Here is a 20,378-nt window from a genome sequence, read left to right on the forward strand (position 1 = left end):
TTCTCTTAAAAAGAACATGGCAACACAACTTAAATTTGTAAAGCTGCATTTGAACAAACTACAAGATTTCTGGAAGTCCTCTGGACAGATGAGACCAAAGTGGAGATGTTAGGTCATCATTTTTGCTAAATAAGTAATGCATGTTATGTACAGTATTTACCTAATAAGAGGATTTGGTAAAAAGCAGTTTTTTTATTATGTCTTATACACGAAATATTTGAAATGACAGAGGACATAACTGCAGTTACTAAGTTAGAGGGGCTCTGACATTAATATAAACATGTAAACTTTGACCTGATCATCGTGATAGAAGAAATACAAACCTGAGAGTGATACAAAAAGGTACAGAAGAAGCCAACACCACGCAGTAGTAGCAATTTTGTTTATTCACTAATTTGTAACATGATCAGGATTCACATCACAACACACATTATTCACATATCCCTTACAGCACAAGATACACTCAACACCTGCAGCAATTCGTTTTGTTGAGGTTGGCCGTGGACAGAGAAAGCAGTGTTAAATAGCAGTGGAGCGCTTTTATAGTGTTAGACTTTAGCATATCACTGGATTGGATGTGTGTGAAGGCTGTTTTGTGTGTGCTTTAATTGCATGACAAAATGCTTTTCACGTTGACTCGGGTGATACAGTAAAATCGTAGAGTCAGGCTTCGACTAGGACCTACGCACAGGCTGGTTGTGTGTGCTGTGCACTGTTAACTATGATACCTGAGAGCTGATGGTGATGGTATGAATAATTCACTCAGTCAAGACTTAAGGTAGAAACAGCTGTAAGAGGTATGTGTAAACACTTATTCCATCCTTATTACTGCTAAAATAACAATGGCAAGGCCCAAAAACAAACCACACACACGGTACACTGGTGAGCACTGCATACCTCATTTGAGTGAAACCATTGCTGTGGTGACTGTGTGGGATACAGACCAATTACTCCCTGAATCAAGACACTTCCCTTCATTAAACTGTGGATGGGTTTTGGTAGAGCATAAGAGAGCAGTATGTCAGACACAAAGAAATCAGCAGATACTTATTAACGGATTCTAAAGCGGGAAAAGGAACCCCAGCTACACAAAGATTCCCAAATGAGTGCACAGTTTTGCTCCTCGTTTCATGACGTTTCACAAAATCTACATGCCACAAGTTGGCGACTGGTCTCTTGTCCGTTAGCAGCACAAGCAGGTTTTGCCATTCAACTGAAAGCTACACAAATACCTCAACTGAACTTAAGCCAACTGAAAAGTTAATGTATAAAAAGCACAAAACAAAAATAAAGATAAAAGGTCTCTATCTTTGGATGCACCAGATACATTCTCCAATGTTAAAAATATCCCTCAAATATGACGTCAAGCTGCAGTTTAGACCTGTGTGTGCTCAGAAGCTATGCTACTGAAATCACTTTATAAAAGGTTTTGGTTGACAGACATTAAGTGCCTAGACTGAGGATGTCACACATAAGGCTTGGGGGCCAGAATCAGTCCGGCAAAGACTCCAATCTGGCCCACAGAATGGCTTTGATATTGGACTTTTAACTGTGTTTTCATGAGCTTTAGAGCTTTTTATACATATAAGGACCTCCCCGATTGCCATCCATACTACCCTAAAGTAATTAAGTAATAGATAAACAATTAAATCACAGAAAAGATTGTGTTTTTTCACTATTAAATGCAGAATTTTTTTTCTACAATGAGTCCACATTAGAATCAGCACAATCCTTCAGTTTTGTAGTTACCAGAACATTTTTTTCTGTAATTTTACACATTTATTTGTGCTCATGCGTTTCGTTCATGTACTACAGCAACCTTTTTTGATCATGTAGAAAAATCTGCACTTTTCTGCATCTGAGGGATTTTTAAATGTGTAGTAAAACGTCTTTATACTGACAGAACAGGGAGTTTCAGGTCCGGCCCACTTAAGATAAAAACAAGTCACATGTGGCCCATGACGTAAAATGACTTTGACATTCCTGGTCTAGAAATTTCTAGATTGTTGATAAAAGGTCATGAAATCAAAACACAGCCACATACAAAAATATTATACGCAAATCATATGTTGTTAACTCAGTCAAACCAAAGAGGAATGTTAATTATCGTCAGAAGACGATAGTCCTTAACATTCTAAAATACAATAATACATTCTGGAGTGACAGCGCTTATCCCCGCAATCGCTTTTTATCGTCCAGACTTACTAAGTGAAGCAAATTCGCACATGAGTGCAATCCTCAGATAGTATTTATAAGTGTGGTTAGTGTTTTTTCTGCGTTAAATATTGCCGCAGGTAGCAGTAAACTGTGTATTATGTGATTTAAATATTCTCCTCCTTGTATTTTGTGCGTTGAGAAAGTAAACTTCCAGAAATACATACGCAACAGGGCCAGTCGCAAAAGTTTGCACCACTTAAATGCAATCTTGTCGCTGCAGTGTCATTGTGAATGCTGACAGTGTTATTTTTTTGTTTTGAACGCCAAACCCAGTTTGTGCCGGTGCAACGCGCAAGTAAACATAGCTCAAAGTTCTCTAGTAGATCCGCTCTCAGCCTTCAGAGGATACAGAAAATAAACCTGTGTCTCTCTAGATGAGCTGTGGCTCATCCGCAACTTGAGAAGGCTTCCTTCCCCAACTGATTCTGAGTATTACTGAAGTGTGATCTGACACATGTGTGATGCACATCATGCCTCGCAGCTGCAAACGTAGCCTCCTGAGGCTGAAGAGAATCCCAAAATGTGACGAATCTGATCTGAGGACAGCTGAGAAAAGAGTCACGTTCTTCCAGGCAATAATTCCACTCTCCCAGCTCTGCGAGGGCAGTTCTGTTTGCTACAATTCCTGCTCCTGATACACGCGGTTCTTTACCTCGGGACATTGTGCATTATTAAAGTGTAATAACTTTTTTGTTGTTTTTTTTTTTTTAACCCGCTGATGTGTTGCACTGCTGACACTGTGTACCACGCTGTGCCCAAAACAAAAGTATACCCACTCTGGCCACACGGTTGTTAAATTGCATTGAGACACGGTGCCACAGCAGGGAGGCACACTCACACACAAAGAATGCAAAGGGGCGAATTCCTCTGACACACAACTCTGAACTGCAGCCTTAAAGTCAAAGTGAATAACCTGAAGTCAAATATGTACAATTTACAATCACATTAATTTCTGATCAGATTTCCTGAAAGGCTTTATGGGCGACAACAACGTCAGTTTAAAAAAAGAAAGAGAAAAATAAAGGCTGTATGACTGAAACCAGCAAAACACAACAAAACATAAAAACTAAGTTTTAAATATAAGTGATCAGGTCACAATCATGAATCCCGTTTATAGGGCAAGTACCAAATAACAGGCTGAATCTGTTTTGCAGGTGAGCGCAACAAGAATGTAACATTTTAGTAAAGAAAGGGGTGTGGAGAAAGAGGTAGGATGGATAGAGGACAGGAGAAAAATCCCAAGTGTAGAACAGAGGAGGAGGGAAAGAAACAACAGCTGGTGAAAAGGCCTCACTCTGGAGCCCCGTTTGTCGTTCCTGTCATCCTCTCTTCATCCCCCTGTTTCTGATGCTGCAGTCTGGCGTAAGTCACTGCATCTCCCCTGGAAGAGGAGGGAAAGGAAAGACAGGGGTGCAGGAGAGTGATGGTAATAATAAAATGTTAAGTTCAGGGAAGTGTGGGGAGGAAAAAAAGAAAGAAAGAATGACAGGAATAGATGACACTGTTAACTGCAAGGTTAATGGACAGCTCATCTTGAAAAGTGAAAAGTTACTTTACGTGAATAAACAACAACAAAAGAAACCACATAAATCACATTAGAACTGTTAGAGCATTTAAACTTGAGATTAAAAACATGATAACTTGTTATAATGAAACGTTTAATGTTTAATGTGAGAGCCTGTTTCAATGGGATATAATGTGGGTGAGATATCAAAAAACACGTTATTGCACAGTCTGTACTGTGTAGATATTTCAGATGCATTATATTTTCTTTCTTACTTTTTGCCTAAAGAAGCAAGGCCGTACAGCACTCCTGTAGCAAAGGCGATGGCGTTCCCAAACAAGGTTGTAAAGGAGAAACTCAAGAATACAGGAAACAGAGCCATCCTGAGAACAGGCAAAGTCATTGAATCTGATTAAGTACATTTCCAAGATTATATGCGATGTGCACAACTATCAGAAAACCCAAGCTCCAAATGTTTTTTATTTTTCCCCCATGTAGTTCATTTCTGTCTCCAGTGGCATAAATCATCCTCACCCACAATAGAAGAAGGCCTTCTGCCAGGGTTTGAGTTTGTCTGCACGAGCTGCGACCGCATTAGCAAACTCGATGAACTGACAACAAAACGGGACTTCACAGAGGAACAACACAAAGGCGTTCAACCTTGAGAAGGAAGGAGAGGATACGTAAGCACTGTAAGGAAATCATTCTTTGCCCTTTCCTTTTACTAAAAGCAGCAGCTAGTTGGAAAAGACGTATTGTGCTGTCATGGAAACAACAACAAAGCTCTCACAGTGAGCCAGCTAGCCAAATTGGAGATACAGTTACCACTTAACCTGCTTATAACTTAAAAATCCTACCTAAAATAAAGAATTGTTAAGGCACTTTGGCGCAAGATGCTCCAATTTACTCTTCATACCTCCTTTGTTAGAGGAGTAGGTGTGGTTAGGTGCTATATGAGACTTCTGCTCAATATCAATGTATAGTTTGCTGAAAGGCTCTTCATTTGGTGTTTTTAATCATTACTTTACACAAACTGGACCAGAAAAGGCAACTTTCTGATTGTCCTTGAATGCGCTACATCACCAACACACAGTGTTGCCTAAAAAGAGGTCATTTGGTATTATGTTTACTGCATTTCCACCTCTAAACTGTCCTTTAAACTATCTAGCTGTGTGGCATGTGAATATTACAAAAGTGCGACACTAATGGGACTTACACCATCCACACTCCAGCAGCAATGTTTAGAGGGTTCACAGTGACACAGTTCCACACTCCTGAGATGGCACAGGCTGCATGATTTGGACAGGACAAAACACAAAGCAAAGGGCTGTTATTATGACACCACAGAAGCAGATCATTGCATGATAGAGAAAATAATCCGTCCCATACATCCGGCTGAAGCTGTTAATACAGTTCAGCCACTTCAGTGTCGAAAGTTGTGTGGGAAAGTTGTCATGTGTAAGCTGCTTAGTGATGTGGAAAATATGAAACTTACGAATTCAAAAGGACGACAAACACAGAATGAAAGAGGTCTCGTGAGCGCTACAACTGTGCTCTGTGTTTGTTCTGAAACAAATAAACGAAAATCAAATAAACTGGTCAAATACAGCACGCCTATCTCGATGAAAGGGCGATTATGAAACAAGGCCTGGCCCAAAGATTAACTACACAGAATAAATTTGAGAGAAATCAGGTCAAAAATCAAAGCAGGCTGCCTTTTTCATGTACAAGAGAATTTGGTTCAGAGTGTTTTAATAATAACTGCATCATAACTGAGGCCGCGTCCCTCTTTTTGGCTAGCATTTGTTTGAAACCTTTTAATCCTTTCACTCGCAGCATTTCTCCACAGTGATTATGATAGACAACATCTACTCAGTGTGAGGAAGATTTTCCACTGCTAAGACGCAGAAGGTCCACTATTGTATGTAAAAAGATAAATATGTGTACAGCAGAAAACGAGACAGACCAAAAGCTCAGTAGAAAATGGTGAGTTCAAAAGCTGTGTAAAAAAGCCATGTCTACTTCCTACATGTAAGGATTTCTGGCAGGCTCTAATGTATCCAACTTGGCATCTCACATATCACGGATGTGTGTGAAATACAGCAATTAACACAGAAAATGAACTAATGGTGTAAATTACTGCCAGTTTGAGTCACACTAATGTAATGCAGTCAACTGTAAACACAAGAAGTGCTATCTATATACACGATATCCATGTAGAATAGAACAGGTAAAGTTTTGGGGTTGGCTCTTATTATATCTTCAGTCTGCTGTGTGTGTGCGTATATCCACTACATTGAAATTACAATACTTCATATGTGAAGTCCACAGCTATTTAAAAAATAAAAAAAGATATATCTGAAAAAAAATCTCACTGCTTCTAAATCTTATGCTAAATACTGTATTAAGTATTAAGTAGTATTGAGGACAGGACTCTCAGCTCTGCAAAATCTGCAAAACAACAACAACAAAAAGGAAATGCAAAAGGTTATTTGCCAGTAGTTAATGTTATAAATAAAACTGCTAAAGCTGTAAAAATTTTGATTTAAATAATTTAAAAAAGAAGAAAAATCCTGAAAGTTAATGTATATTTTATTAGAATTTACAGAATTTGCTGTAAGGTATCAAACAATCAAAAATAAATAAATAAATAAAAATAATAAAATGAAAAAAAAAGACAGTTCTTATTTTTTAAATGTAAAAAAACACAACAAAAAAAACAAAAAAACCCCACCTTGCACTAAATTGTGAAAACCCTTGAGTGCAGAACCCCAATCTATGTCTACACAGAGTTGTATTTTTAGGGTGGAGTTGAGAGAGTATTCAAGTCTTGCAGTTTTCACCACTGTGGTAACTAAGCCAAATAACACCACAGAGCAGCTTCATGCTGAAACTCATCCACTGCACCTTCAGACAATCCAGCTTCCTTAATAATACAGAAGCCACTGAATATGCAGCTGTTAATGTGATACGGCCATGGTGACTCTGGTGTCACTGTGAAGGAGAGATGGATACAGGGAGAGGAAGGGTGGATCAGGGATACTGCAAAAACTGCAGAGCCAGCAGTTATATTTAAATAAATAAATAAATAAATAAATAAATAAATAAATAAAAAGCCTCACATGAAACTCCTGAGGGGAATACCTGAGTATGTGCGTGTGCACCGCGGTTCGTTTTGGCAGAACAAGCTGCTATGGCATGAAAAAACAAACAAACAGACGGTGCCCAGGAGTGGCTGCTGCTGCAGCGAGGGGGACAAAGCGGTGACAAAGCTTTTGTTTAGTGGCTGTGCAGTTAAATTGCGGCATATTCACAATCTAAAACAGATGTTACGTTATAAAAAAAATGCCATGCCATGTCACTCTGCAGCTGCCCCTCATCTGCATACTGAGGAGGTCACATAACAGTATCAATTACGGCGTAAAGATTAATCACATAGCTGTCACACAAAATAAGTAAATGTCGTGACCTGGCACACAGCAGCAGCAGTGGTCATAGTGCACAGTCTGTGGTATTAACTAAAGCTAAGCGTGTTGTCATGGCAGGATTTGGGTTTCTGTGGACATAACGTTATTTACTCGAGGAGTGACATAAGACTTTGACAACTACTTACATATTCCTCCCAAAACCCCAGCTATTTTGCAGAGCCATCTGTACCACCATGTCATTCCATCATCATCCGGAGCGGATTTTGTAGGCGCTGCCGTCTCTTCGGTGCTCATTGTGTTTTTCTAGCTACGCTTGCTAAAGCTAACCAAAGCCAGTATTTACAAATGTCAGACCACCAAACACCCAAATATGAATCTATAAATTAATGTAACAGTACCCAGCAAACTAATTTCTAACCATCTTACTCCGACTTCGCAGTCCCTTCGAATAGTTTTATTTTTCAGTTTATACGTCTTTTTAAAAATAAATTATTTTCTTTCCTTTGTCTGCTCCAGTTGGGGTCAGCTGCCCGATGTTACGAGGAGCTTCTACACACGGCTTAAGACAGTCCCAGCGAACCGGCAAGCTAACGCTAAAAAGCACCGCCACCAGCGGCCGCTAGGCGAGGATGTCGCCGCACCGCCTCATATAACTTCAAAATCAGTCACATAAACAAAAAAACAAACACGCTCTCTTTCTGCTGTTTCCAAACTGTCCAACCGGTGTGTTCAGGTTAATTTAGCAGCTCAGTCTTTCGCCTCTTTACGTGTTAAATAGACGTAAGCATTGCATTGTGGGAAGGTTCCGATGTACGTCACGGTTTGTTTACATCCGGGCAAATTCCTACGGGCGGGTTTGGTTGGCATTTGTACTTAATTTATGCTGTTACAGTAGAAATACTAGCATTTCACATCCATCTGTTGGCATTGTAATAATTTTCTACTAAAGTAATGTTATTTTTAAGTTGTCGCATTAGGTGCTGGGAGTGTACACTCAAGACTAGCCACAGTATTGTGGCTGGTTAGTACCATTTAAGACCTCTCCCAACTAAATTACATGTTTAAATTACAGAAATCTCAATTTCTTTTTCAGTATCTACTAAATATAATTTTTCTTTAAAAAACAAATGTTTCTGTAACACATTTCTTTTATTCTTCATAGTACAGGCCATGTAGAAACACTGAGTTGTACAGTTACAATTGAATTTCTTTTTCTCATAAGATATCTCAGGGATTTTTAAATGTGTAATTAAATGTCTTTAGACTCACGGATCTGGCCCACTTTCCCCCCATTCATATAGATAAGACACACTAAACCTTTAAACCACACTAAAGATGTGGGAAATATCTAGTGTCGACTACAGGGAAAACTCACAACATACCCAGTGTTTGCTCTTTACAATCGCCAGTGTCCTCTTTAGAAAGTATGAGAAAGCAAAATCATTTGATTCCAGAAACACCCCCCAAAACTTTAGATTTTTAATAAATCTGTCTTTGAGCACTCATTCATACACATAACACACTTCTCCCCCAACAAACAGAAAACCCACTTATGACCTCCAAACAAGCCTTACAAATAAACCTGTCCCTGTTTCTGATTGCTTGGTAGCTAACGATAGTTAATGCATATGACACAAGACTGTCAAATGACTCAGCATTAAAGATGGCAAGCTACCTTTTCACAAAAGTGTTGCTTTGTGCCTTCACATAATAATTCATTAGTCTAAGAGTATGCACAGGTACTGTGAATTTATTTTAAACACATTTAACATAAAATATTAAAGTGTTCTTTATTGAAGATGGCATAGACTCTGTCAATGATGCTGATGCAGTAGAAAAATAAACTTTCCTCTTGGCAATTTTGCTTCTTTAGGTGCAATGCTATGGGCTGTTGTATCTGCACTGGTGAGGACAAGCGTGTTTTAATAGGCTGCTGGTCAGGGCCCTTAAATATCATATGAGTGCGTTTATAACATCAAAGTCAAATCTGGGAAACGTCAGAGTGTTTAAATGGACAACTCTAGCCTCACTCTGACAGTAAAGTGGACTGTAGAGGCTTTAGAGTTCTCCGGCTAGTTCTCCTCTCCAGTGTTATTGGCGCTGGTTTCCTCTTCCCTGTGGGCGTGTGGCACAGCATGTCATCGAGCGTCTGCTGAGTCACCTGACCGTCTCTTTCAAGCTGAGTCACTACCTGCTCCACTTTTATTATATGCGGCCTGCCTTGACTCCGCAAACGTAGCAAATCCACCTGAAACGGATGACACCAAGTCAACTCTTGGGCAGATGATTGTTCTTTCAAGCTTGAGTGAACAATCTGAGTAACATTTCCTCAGAGTAGCATGGATTAATAATAACAGCACAAGGATACATCAAAATTCCTTTGGACTAGATTTTCCAATGTTTAAAACAGGACAAAAAATGTGTAGAACTTTAAATGCACCCCTCATCTTGTACATAAGCATTTACACTAACAACAATTATGTAACCCTAACCAATCGCCTGGCAGCTGCAGTAATTTTAAGTAGCTGTAGTTTCACTTACCACCTCCTGAGAAAACTCTGGCTTTTTTACAAAAGATGGACTTTTTGGCAACATGGCTGCAGAAAGGATAGAAATAGCCTCTGCCAATGCTCCAGACATTGTTAGTATTAGGACCTAAAGTACAAACAAATTACACAGAATGACAGGAAGAAGTAATGCACATTACATTTTACATGCTGCACCTTTACCTTAAAGTTTTGGCATAATCTGCTGTCGGTGCTCATAATTTGTGAAAATAATGACTGAGCCTTTTCAAGGTCACCCTGGAAAACACACACACACACACACACACACACACACACACACACACACACACAAAGAAAAGAGAACAAATGATGCTCTAAATATGTGCTATATCTCACTTCATGCAAAAGAGGTACATAATGTAAAACTCACTCTTCGAAGTGCTAGTGCTACAGCGAAACAGTAAGTATGCCTCGGGATGAACTGCCCTCTGGTCTGTTCCTCTTCAATGAGCGCGATGCAGATCCGGTAGGTCTCTGCCGTATTCTGACCAACACAAAAACAGGGTATCGGTCCAAATATAAGAATAAATGAGGTTGTAATGTTGAATGGACATAAAAGAGTAAAATATCTGAAACATTACCAGCTTATAGCAGGTACCAGCTGCTAACGTGAGAGTGTCTTTGTTGAATGGTATGCCTTGGCTCCTCATGGTTCTTAGAACCTCCAAAGCATCTGCAATAGTTAAAAGTTTGCATTATTATATAAATATCATAATCACTGTGGGAGAAAAACAAACAAACAAAAAACACAGGAGTTAATCTGTTACTTACTTTCAAAGGAGCCTTTCATGAACAACATGTCTATGGCTATATTAAAAGATGTGGTGTCGTGGAAAAATCCTTTCATGATCTGTTCAGACAGCAGAAAATAAAATGTTATTAGTCAAACACTAAAGTATATGCCCAGTCTAGTTATTGTTGTTTAACTCAAGTTTGGATGTTACCCAGTTTACCTTGTCTGTTATTGTAGCAAAAGCCATGCTCTCCAGACCCAACTCATAGCACAGTCTCATGAAGAGAGGGCCAAATTTGAAGTCTCCATACAACAAGTTACAGTTTTCTGTGTGATACCTTATGAGAGCAAGCCAGCAATGGGTAAGTGAGATTTGGATGGGTTGTTTTTTAACAAATATCCCTGTATGAATGCTGCACTTACCTATAGATGGCACCTCTGGCTATTTGCATGTCATCTGCTGACTGGCACAGGTGAAGGAGAAGCTTCAAATCATCCCGCAATATCAGCTCATTCCTTTGCAGCTTCTGACTGAATAGGTTAATATAATTCCCTGTAGTGTGAGGTTTACACAAAAGTAAGTTTTATATGACATAAATTTGCAGAGCTGGGCCAGTGGCAAGAATAACTACTTTACCTTCCGATCCATTGACATGGTGAGCCACTGCCAGCTTTCTTTGCTGGAAGTCTTGTAGCTTGATAACATCTTCCGACAACAAATGCCTTTTTGCTGTAGGGTGGTTAAAATATGTGAATGAATCCATAATCAGTTACCCATACATGGCAATCATATATGGGCAAAAATAATAATAACTATACGAGAAGAAAGCTCTTACGAGTCCCTGTGATAAGGTAGCCGTGCATAGAATAGCTTGCACAATACTCACATAGCCAAAGAGAACAACTGTACCTTGCTTTAATTCACGTGTGCTTGCTTTACAGGGTGCTAGCTCCCCCGCTATGCAAACCACGCAGTTTTCGTACTACCTTTTAAGAGTGACAACATTTGTTGGCGACTTTTGTTTGTCTTACCTCCTATGCAGCCTTCAATCCAGCCTAGCTGTAAAACACCGTAAAAAACTCCTTTAGAGGGCTCATATAATAACGACCGACAACATTTACCAAGTCTGCTCAGCGCCATATCTCCCACAGGCTGTACCATGGCAATGAAATCAAAGGGGATGTTATTGGTAATAATAAAGCAAGGTTTTAAATAAAAAATAATTTCCGCCCTGGAAATTAAGCCATATCAAAATAAAACACTTAAAAATGTCAATATTTTATTTAACCTGAATAATATAATTAGTTATTATTTTTAATTCCGTCATGTGCAGTTTCCAGTTGGTATGATCCAAAATGGCACCGCTTAATGACCCGGCTCAGTTTCTTTAAGCAGGTCGAAGGAGACAGATTTTTTATTATATATCAGAAATGATGTGATCGTCATTTAAAACGAAGCTTTAACTATGTTATTTGAATCGTGGTTTCCAGAAAGGCCACGCGAAATTTTATTACTGAACAAAACGGCAGCAAACAGGAAAATGTGTTTTTCTGTTAACCAGCAGGTGGTGCTGTTGTGCTGCAGAACATTTCTGGTTTGGCGTCATTGCTTGGAGCAGCTACAGTGTTTGTACTGTACTCACACAGTGGTATAATACACACAGTTTAATAATGTAAAATGCAGGGACTTAGAAAGTCAACTATGAGTTTACACTCATATGGTATTAGTCTTTGTTACTATATTGCTGTTTACTGTAATATTTGTTACTGAACAAACAAAAAAATGTTTTATTTATATTTAAGTCATTTCTGGGCCTGTTTGACATTTACAGTGCTAAGATAAATTCACCTCCTCTGTAAAATGTTTCTTCTGTTTCAAGCTATCATTCCAGATCCCCTTGTTGCTTTGGGCTCCTCTATGTCTATATTTTTAAAAGGTGAATCAAAAACTCACATAATGTTCTCTAATGAGCAAACACCTATATCATGCCAAATTATATTTTGCACTTACAATAAAACAAGATAAGATAAGATAGGATAAGATAAGATAATACAATTTGTGTAAGAGTTCCATAATTTACATTATAAAATCCAAAACCATTCCAAAATTGTATGCCAATTTCATGTCATGCAGGGAAAAAAAAGAAAATATGGGTTACAAGTAGGGCTATGAATGAATTCATTAATTTTTTTAAATATATTTTTTTATTGAGCATCAAGAATGTAATACAAAGATATACATGTAACGAAGTTACAATGCTTCTTTTTATATGTGTACCCCACCCCAAGAACATATTGGACACCAATCCAGAAAAAGAAAAATAAATAAATAAATAAATAAATTTAAATGAGGTACATCAAAATTCACCATATTTAAAGATGTGCACTTAAAAGGCAATAGTTTGCACAAAATTAATCGCCATCACAACAATAAGGGTATACGGTAGCTGCCAAGCAAGTATCAGATGGGTATGGTTTTAATTTTCTCTAAATGTTTTAGCAATGTATCCCAAACTGCAAAGAATCTCTCCTTCGACCCCTTGAGAGTATACTTTATTTTTTCCAGCTGTATAGATTGTGTCAAGTCACTGAACCACAGAGCCAATTTGGGTGGCTTTTGTGACTTCCAATGCAATAATATCCTTCTGCGCGCAAGCAGTGTAGTAAAAGCGATTATGTTTTTTGAATTCCTCTAATTACTTTAAAGGAACATAAAAGGCTGCAGTAAGTGCCAAACTCTGCTGCTAGTTAGTGTACCCATTGACCCGCACAGTATTATATAATCATGCCTTTGCATGCTTTTTTTTTTAAAATCTTTCTCATGGTGGGGGTGTAAGAAAAATGTCAAAAATGTTAAAATTCAGACAGACTACTACAGTAAAAGAAAAATATACATGTTGTTTATTAGCAGTAAATCAATTCATAAATGGAACCCAGTATGCAGTAGTTTTTCACTCTCTTTTTTCTCATTTCCTACAGGTTTGAATGTTTAGGTGGTTTCTCCCTGAAGGCAGTGGGCAGCTATAGATGAAGCAATTTTTCAGCCTGAAGCTGTTTCACAAAGCAGTGTAAGTTTTAAGTTTTGAAAACTTAATTCCTATAATTGAGGTATTTTCTTAAATGAACTCCTAAGATGGATAGTCTTTCACAGAGAAAATAGGGCTGTGACTGGGAGGATCCCCCACAGTTGCCTTGGCAACATGAACTCAGCCCATCCGGCTGAGATTGCTGGCTCAGCCAATCAGACACGGAGCCTTGTATAATTTATGGTTTCCTGCAAGGTGTATGTGTCTCTATGGGTTTCTCCTTCTCTCCCTCTCCATCTCTCTCTCTTTCTGTTTTTATAACAGCATATGGCTGTTTTCACATACTTTAAAACCTGTGTTGCTTATCTATAACCACAGGCTGAGTGATCAGTGTGATGGCAGCTTGTGCAAAGTTGCTGGAATGATGCAATAATCGACAGGGAGCAGGACACTGTTTGTAGGGGTTCTATTTTAGCACTCAGACTCCGATTTCCCTTGACAAATGGCCAGGTTCAGCTGACAGATCACAGCACTTACATCTTCTTTGATTTATCCCTGCGTGCACTTCCCTTTAGTTTTGGAAATTGCCTGGGGTGCCCCATCATCATTAATAAATGTCCCCACTGAGACAGTTATGGAGCAGAAAAAAAAGAAAAACAGCTGGCAATGATTACTGTGAGAGGCTGGTTGTGTTAGACATATAAAGCCACAGCTTTTCTTCATCTGTAAAATGCCTTATGATTACACTGATTGCAGGCTGATCTTAAAGGCCCATGGCTGTGCTTAGGGTTTGAAGAAACAGTAGGGATTCTCCCTTATTTGTATAACTTATAAATAAGTAGTAGGCCGAAGGAAATATGCATACATTATAAAAGAAAAAAGGCTGTCCGTTTACTAGAGTGCTGTATATTAGCTAAAAGCCCTGAAAGCTTGGCTTGCAAAGCTCAGTGTTCACTTGCTCTGAGACATCAAACATGTGAAGCTGTGGTCTCCCACTGCACAACAAAATGACTCTGAATGGTGAAGACATTTCCTATCATCTTGATCTGCTGTGTTCCTTCTTGGTGATCTGTTCTTTGTCAGCCGGTACCTCTGGGGCATCAGATCTGAAAGGCTCTTGTGTTTAGTTCATTCTGCAGAAAGTCTGAAATCATCGGTCTCCTTTCTGCCTTTTGTTTTTCATTCTTCATATTCTTGTGACACGTTTCTTGTTCTTTGTGTAGCTATCAATCTATCCATATATTTTTGTTTTTATCTTTAAATCTGCTGTGAGCTGCACGCTTTGGAGTGGCATTGGTTTGTTAGCATCTGTTTAAGCATCTTCCAACAAACAATAAAGCATATGTAATTCATGTTTTTGTATAGCTTCGCTGGCAATGAGATGCCAATGTCAGAACAACTAGAAAGCACTGCAGACAATTTTACACTAATGTTATACTGTTTTTTATCCATCAACAACTTTTACTGTGCACACTTAGTTAATTAGTTTTTAAATACGTATTTCTTTTACAGTTTGACAGATTCTCAATAGTTAAGCATGAATTGTTTCAACAAAGTGATCGATCAAAAGTAGCTAGTGACTTGTATCTTCAAGCCTTTTAGTCATGGCTGTGCTTTGAGCTGAATAATACCAATGTTAATCCACAAATGCTCATTATTTTTATTTGGAACATTAGCATGATAATGTTAACTAAATGGTAACAAACATCTAACGGCTTTGGACAAAAATGACCTGTGATGGTAAGAAAAACTAATTCATTTTGAATATAATTAAATGTTATGTAGATTAATCTGGTTGTCAAATCAATCAGTAATACAAAAAAACCCATGAAAATATGAATGTAAGTATATAATCTATTGGCAGTATATAAACCAAAGCTTAAAACACATTTACAAGATTATATTAATACCCCTACAGATTGTATTAAAGCACTCTCACTCTTAGCTATTTTAGCCTCATCACATCCCCTTAGACTAACTAAATGAGGCTTCCAGTCCACTCTGTAAATCTCTGTGGGGACATAAATCTCTCTTCAATTCTGACTTTCAGGGACATTTGTTGGCAATGAGGCTAAAAGAAGTAATTTCCACTCGGCCACAATTTCACTTTACAGCCAACAATCCCTGCCACATGACTGAAAATGAACAGATAGTGTAGAGGAGTTTCTATGTAGCCAGTGACAGATTTCTAATGATAGATATAGTACCAACAGATACAAATACAGGTGCTCTTAGTTTGGGTGGCTAAACCAAGGCATGCTGGGCATTTAATTTAAAATAAATAGAGATCACTGTATAAAGTAGGTTATATTAGTATGTAAATTTTGTTCACTTGCAAAAAATGTAAATGTAAAAAAAAAAAAAATCCTCAATGTACCTACTTTTTCTGAAACTTTTACTTTAGTAACATTATGAGGCTGACTGTAGTTTTTGTTACCGTGGCAGGAATTTTCAGAGGTCCGTGGTCCTCAAGAAATCTTATAATTACCTTGGTGACAAGGTAATTATATGACTTTAAATTGAAACTAGCACTCTATACCCTGTAAAATAGACTCACTGGACACTGTATTAGATACACCTGTTCAGCTGATTGTTAATGCAAATATCTAATACACAATCACATGGCAGCAACTCAGTGCATGAAAATATGTATATGTAGAAAGACAACAGCAAACTAAAAACATAACCGATGCCATGCAGAAGAGCATTGCTGAACACACAGCACCTTGAAACTTCAAGCAGATGAGCTACAGAAGCAGAAGATTGCACCGGTTGCCACTTCTGTTAGCTAAGAACAGGAAACTAAGGCTACAGTTCACATCAGTTCACCAAAAGTGGACAACAGAAGACAGATGGTAAATTCAGAATTTAGCATAAAAAAATAAAAGCATGGATCCATCCTGGCTTAGGCTACTGGTGGTAGGCTGCTCATGGTATAATGGTTTGAGGGATATTTTCTTGGCCTCAGTGCCAGTTGAGTATTGTTTAATTATTTAAACACAATTGCCTACCTGACTATTGTTGCGTACCATGCCTGAACCTTTGTTACGATAATGTGTACCCATCTTCTGATGGCTGCTTCCAGCTCAATAACGCACGATAAGAAGATCAGATCATCTGAAACTGTTTGCTGGAACATGACAGTGAAACTTTACTGTACTCAATTTGTCTGTCTGCACAGTCTCCATATCTCAATCCGCTAGTGCACTTTTGGGATGTGTAATTTTTACATCACTTATGTGTAGCCAACAAGTTTGCAGCAGCTATGTGACGCTATCATGGCAATATGGACCAAAATCTCAGGAGGAATGTTTCCAGAGCCTTGTTGAGTCTATTGAGGAGGATGTCCATTATGGACAACACTCTCATTGCCTGCATGAGACTGTGGAGGACATGAGCAGCTCATTTAGCACATACATACCATAATATACAATATATGTGTGTATATTATCACCCCCACTGCACTTTATGTACATATGAAAAAATCTCTGAGGGTATTTGACTGTATATAGCAGCCATTTCTAAATAGCACAAACCACCCTTGTATAGTTTTTTTTTGGTTTTTATATTTGTACACTATTTTTCATATTTATTCATTTTTCTTTTTTTAATACAGCTGTAATTCATCCTGACTCATTCCTGCTGATGTAACAACAGTTTCCCCAGTGTGAGATTAATAAAGTCTATGTCTCTGTCCAATTATTAAGTAGTAAATGTCTAGTAAGAGCAGACATTACGCCTGGATGACTTCATCTACCTAATGAATTTGTGCAAACATGAGTGGTTGTCAAAGGATCTGAGTTTTTTCTGGTGTAAGAAAGAAAAACATACCAAACGTCTTATTTTTTCAACAGATTTTATTGTGGTTGTTTTTTTAATGTTTGTTCCTTAGTAGTGGTTCCTCTTACATTAGATTCACCATATGGGTAGAGGAAATATTGCACACAAACATCAGAAAGCACTAAGGAGTATTTTTTACTTGAAACTAAGTCCTATAAGTTACACATGAGTCCGGGGGAAAAGGGCAGAGACGATCGATGCAAAGATCACAAGACACCTATACCACACAGCTGCAGACAAACATTATTAAAGTTCTCCTGGGAGAAAGATCAGGAGACAAGGCAGATAAAGAGACAGAGAGAGAAAAAAGAGAAAGTGCAGAGAAAGAAGAGAGAGAAAAGAGTAGTGTCAGTTCAAAGTTTGCAGGTTTCTTTTTGCTCGACAGTAAGGTTGTAGTGTTAGCTTCAGGTTGACCTGCAGGAAATCTGCATTATTGTGGTATCATGAACACCTGGCATCACTTGACTCATATCTCGTACCGTTTGTGTGTCGAGTGAATAGCCCCAAATATGAAAAGCCTGTTTGAATTGGTAAATGTTTCTCCAGAAGCTGGCCTGTCAAAGTTGATCTGTTGTCTCTGTACTGTTAGTTTGTTATGTGTCGTGTTTGTGTTTAAAGTGTCTAGTCTTGGTTTTACATACTTTCATCTAAAACACACAAGTCACTCACTTTCACCTCTGTGTGCTGCCCCTCCACGAGAGAAAAAAGCTTCTACTAGAAGCTGATTCCCTTCTCATTCGTGACTAATTTTTCAGCCTCCTTATGCTGAACCCTCCACCTAGAAAATCTACAATGTGCTGCATTCAGTATCATGTTTATATCAACACTGTGACACTGGCAATTCCTTGGAGCATAGAATACATGTGTCATGGCAAGATTTGCGAAAACCCTAAAATGCTCCTCAAATGTCTTTATTTAGCCTACGTAGCCCTGTTGGTCTTAAAGCAAATTTGAGCAAAACCCCCAAGAAAAAAAAAAAAAAAATACTAATTTATCATAACTCATGCATGTCTTCCAAACACTTCATCTGCCACAAAGCTATTTATAATTATAGTACAATGCTTTAGAAAAACAAGACATTTTAAGGTTTATGAAAATATCCTGCTTCACCAGCTTTCCAGTGGGAAAAGGCTAGCTCCCCCCATTGCGCATTGATTACATACAAAACGTTCATAAGAAACAAGATTGGATATTCTTTTCTAGAAAGAACTTAAAATCTGTAAATAAATCAGCAAGCTGAAATAAAAGGCATTCCTCTTTGTAGATTATGCAGATGTGACAAAGACAGGGGAGAGCGCCATGAAACAACTTCCTGTTGCACAGTGTAAAAGGCTGCCTGGACGATCAAGCACGTTAACTGAAATTTAAACGTAATAACTTACTTATACACAGACAGCGGCATAAACCAGACAAAAAAAAGACGCTAAATCAATTAAAATCCAGCCAGCTCAAAAAAACAAAAACGCAGAGAACATTTTCATAACAGTGGAGCAATCAGATTTGCCCGTTATGAATAAGATAAGTTAGACATCATTAATGTTCATCAGTGTTCAGTGTCCATTCAAGTTGAATCATATTTGCTATCGTTCAACTCTATAACCTTTTAACATCATTCTTAGGATTGACTCCCGGTGCTTAAAGCCACCTGTCTAATCTGCAAGATCTGTGCCACTTCTTATACATTCACTTTGATTCCCTAAGGCAGTAACAGAAAACATGCTATATTTATCCTTTGGTGTGGATAACAGACATTTTCTTTTTCAAGTCGTGTTTGCTAAAAGTGGTTAGGCTGATTGAAAGCTTTCTCACGTATGATGTGGGGATGCAGAGGAAAACTCGATACATCAACAACAACATCATTTTCTTGAAATTCACTAGACTCAGCATAACTGGACAATCATAGCTTGGCTTGCTTATTTGGTTTCTTATCTCCCCCAGTACTCTACCTGCATGAAACATCACCCTTTGTATGGACTCCTTCAGAGCTGATCTGTGTTACTGTTAGTACATAGGAGGAAAGTTTGGTAATCAGTCCTTGTTGCCGATATTTATTTCATTCTGTGTTTAGGTGTCTGCTTAGGTTTTATGCTACATGAATTGGTTTTCTTACTTAAAATTGGGACCCTTCCTGATCTCTCAAGGAACAGGCCTACATTTCTATCTTACAAGCTGGGAAGGATTCGTCCTGCATGACGACAGTGCTGCTGCTGGCCAGTACCATGACGTTCAACTCCTGTTGCTTGTCATGAGTCTCCTGGTACCACTCTCTCATCACATCAGTGTCATGGGTTGGAATGAGCGTAACCTAACATGGGCGACAAAGAGACTCAACTGAAATGGCATCTTGAATTTAAATAATCATATATAAACATTAACTTTAGTTGAAGCAGAGGTTTGTTTGTTTGTTTGTTTTTAATTTTTGCTGTACCTTAAATAGAAAAATGCTGCAAAAGCACACAAAACACAATGGAAATAGAAAAGAAATGATGCAAAAGCTGAAAACAATTAAAAATCATGATACAGAACAGAAGTGTTGAAGGGGAAACCATATTGTGTGTTGCAACGAGGTGTGTCTGATAGCACTGTGTTGATGTTGGTCCAGGATCTGCACTGCAAATGATGAATCACATTGTTGCAAAGTCATAGCTCTGCAATGTCAGGAAAAAATGCATTTGTTTACACAAAACTCTCTTCTGGAACAAATGGTAAGCATTTTAAGTGTTTTCTTTTTTATTAATTATATTATCAAGTTAAGTTTGCTGTTATCCAAATTTAGGTTACTCATGCTGCTTTGCTAGTGATACTTTTAAAAACATGAACTAATTTCTTGGATAATGCTAACTGAATGCACAGACATCGTCATTGGTCAGTTACAACATTGCTCCTGGACTAAAATTATTGTGAATTTAGAGAAACAACACCACCACTGGGATATCAGACAGTGCATGGAACGACTGTGGAAGTGAAGTGACAAGGTAACAGTAACAGTTTGCTAATAGCAAACAATGTATTAACAGTCCTGGTCGCGGAACACTGGACCAGCTCTTTATCCTCTCCAGGATA

At 38.2% G+C, this 20,378-nt stretch overlaps 3 protein-coding genes across 3 annotated transcripts in view; all 3 read right to left on the bottom strand.

Annotated features, from left to right (window-relative positions):
- Positions 1 to 368: 368 nt before the first annotated feature.
- Positions 369 to 7,495, bottom strand: cacfd1 (calcium channel flower domain containing 1). Its single transcript, XM_005917225.2, has 5 exons — positions 7,335 to 7,495; positions 4,938 to 5,010; positions 4,256 to 4,381; positions 3,997 to 4,104; positions 369 to 3,598 (listed from the first exon to the last, which is right to left on the bottom strand). The coding sequence occupies exons 1-5, from the start codon at positions 7,441 to 7,443 to the stop codon at positions 3,508 to 3,510; spliced, it is 507 nt and encodes a 168-aa protein (XP_005917287.1). The 5' UTR covers positions 7,444 to 7,495; the 3' UTR covers positions 369 to 3,507.
- A 135-nt stretch (positions 7,496 to 7,630) lies between these two features.
- Positions 7,631 to 11,610, bottom strand: ptcd2 (pentatricopeptide repeat domain 2). Its single transcript, XM_005917226.3, has 10 exons — positions 11,482 to 11,610; positions 11,087 to 11,179; positions 10,873 to 11,002; positions 10,670 to 10,787; positions 10,488 to 10,566; positions 10,298 to 10,389; positions 10,087 to 10,200; positions 9,879 to 9,953; positions 9,691 to 9,804; positions 7,631 to 9,397 (listed from the first exon to the last, which is right to left on the bottom strand). The coding sequence occupies exons 1-10, from the start codon at positions 11,588 to 11,590 to the stop codon at positions 9,176 to 9,178; spliced, it is 1,146 nt and encodes a 381-aa protein (XP_005917288.3). The 5' UTR covers positions 11,591 to 11,610; the 3' UTR covers positions 7,631 to 9,175.
- Positions 11,611 to 17,314: 5,704 nt separating this feature from the next.
- map1b (microtubule-associated protein 1B) overlaps positions 17,315 to 20,378 on the bottom strand; it is a gene marked incomplete in the record, with an annotated part of 21,505 nt that continues 18,441 nt past the window's right edge. Inside the window, 1 exon segment of the mRNA XM_014332077.2 lies at positions 17,315 to 19,620. Within this exon segment, the coding sequence (XP_014187563.1) occupies positions 19,465 to 19,620 (156 nt within the window).

Source organism: Haplochromis burtoni, unplaced genomic scaffold, assembly GCF_018398535.1.
Source record: "Haplochromis burtoni strain Fernald_Lab_line unplaced genomic scaffold, NCSU_Asbu1 Contig_23, whole genome shotgun sequence".
Classification (NCBI taxonomy): Eukaryota; Metazoa; Chordata; class Actinopteri; order Cichliformes; family Cichlidae; genus Haplochromis; species Haplochromis burtoni.

Coding starts and splice junctions, on each gene's coding strand:
- ptcd2 (XM_005917226.3), bottom strand. CDS start 11,590: ATGGCGCTGAGCAGACTTGGTAAATGTTGTCGGTCGTTATTATATGAG. Junction 11,180..11,481: donor GATTGAAGGCTGCATAGGAG/GTAAGACAAACA, acceptor ACCACCCTACAG/CAAAAAGGCATTTGTTGTCG. Junction 10,567..10,669: donor TTGCTACAATAACAGACAAG/GTAAACTGGGTA, acceptor CTGTCTGAACAG/ATCATGAAAGGATTTTTCCA.
- cacfd1 (XM_005917225.2), bottom strand. CDS start 7,443: ATGAGCACCGAAGAGACGGCAGCGCCTACAAAATCCGCTCCGGATGAT. Junction 4,382..4,937: donor GCTGCTGGAGTGTGGATGGT/GTAAGTCCCATT, acceptor TTCCTTCTCAAG/GTTGAACGCCTTTGTGTTGT. Junction 3,599..3,996: donor CTTGCTTCTTTAGGCAAAAA/GTAAGAAAGAAA, acceptor CTCCTCTTCCAG/GGGAGATGCAGTGACTTACG.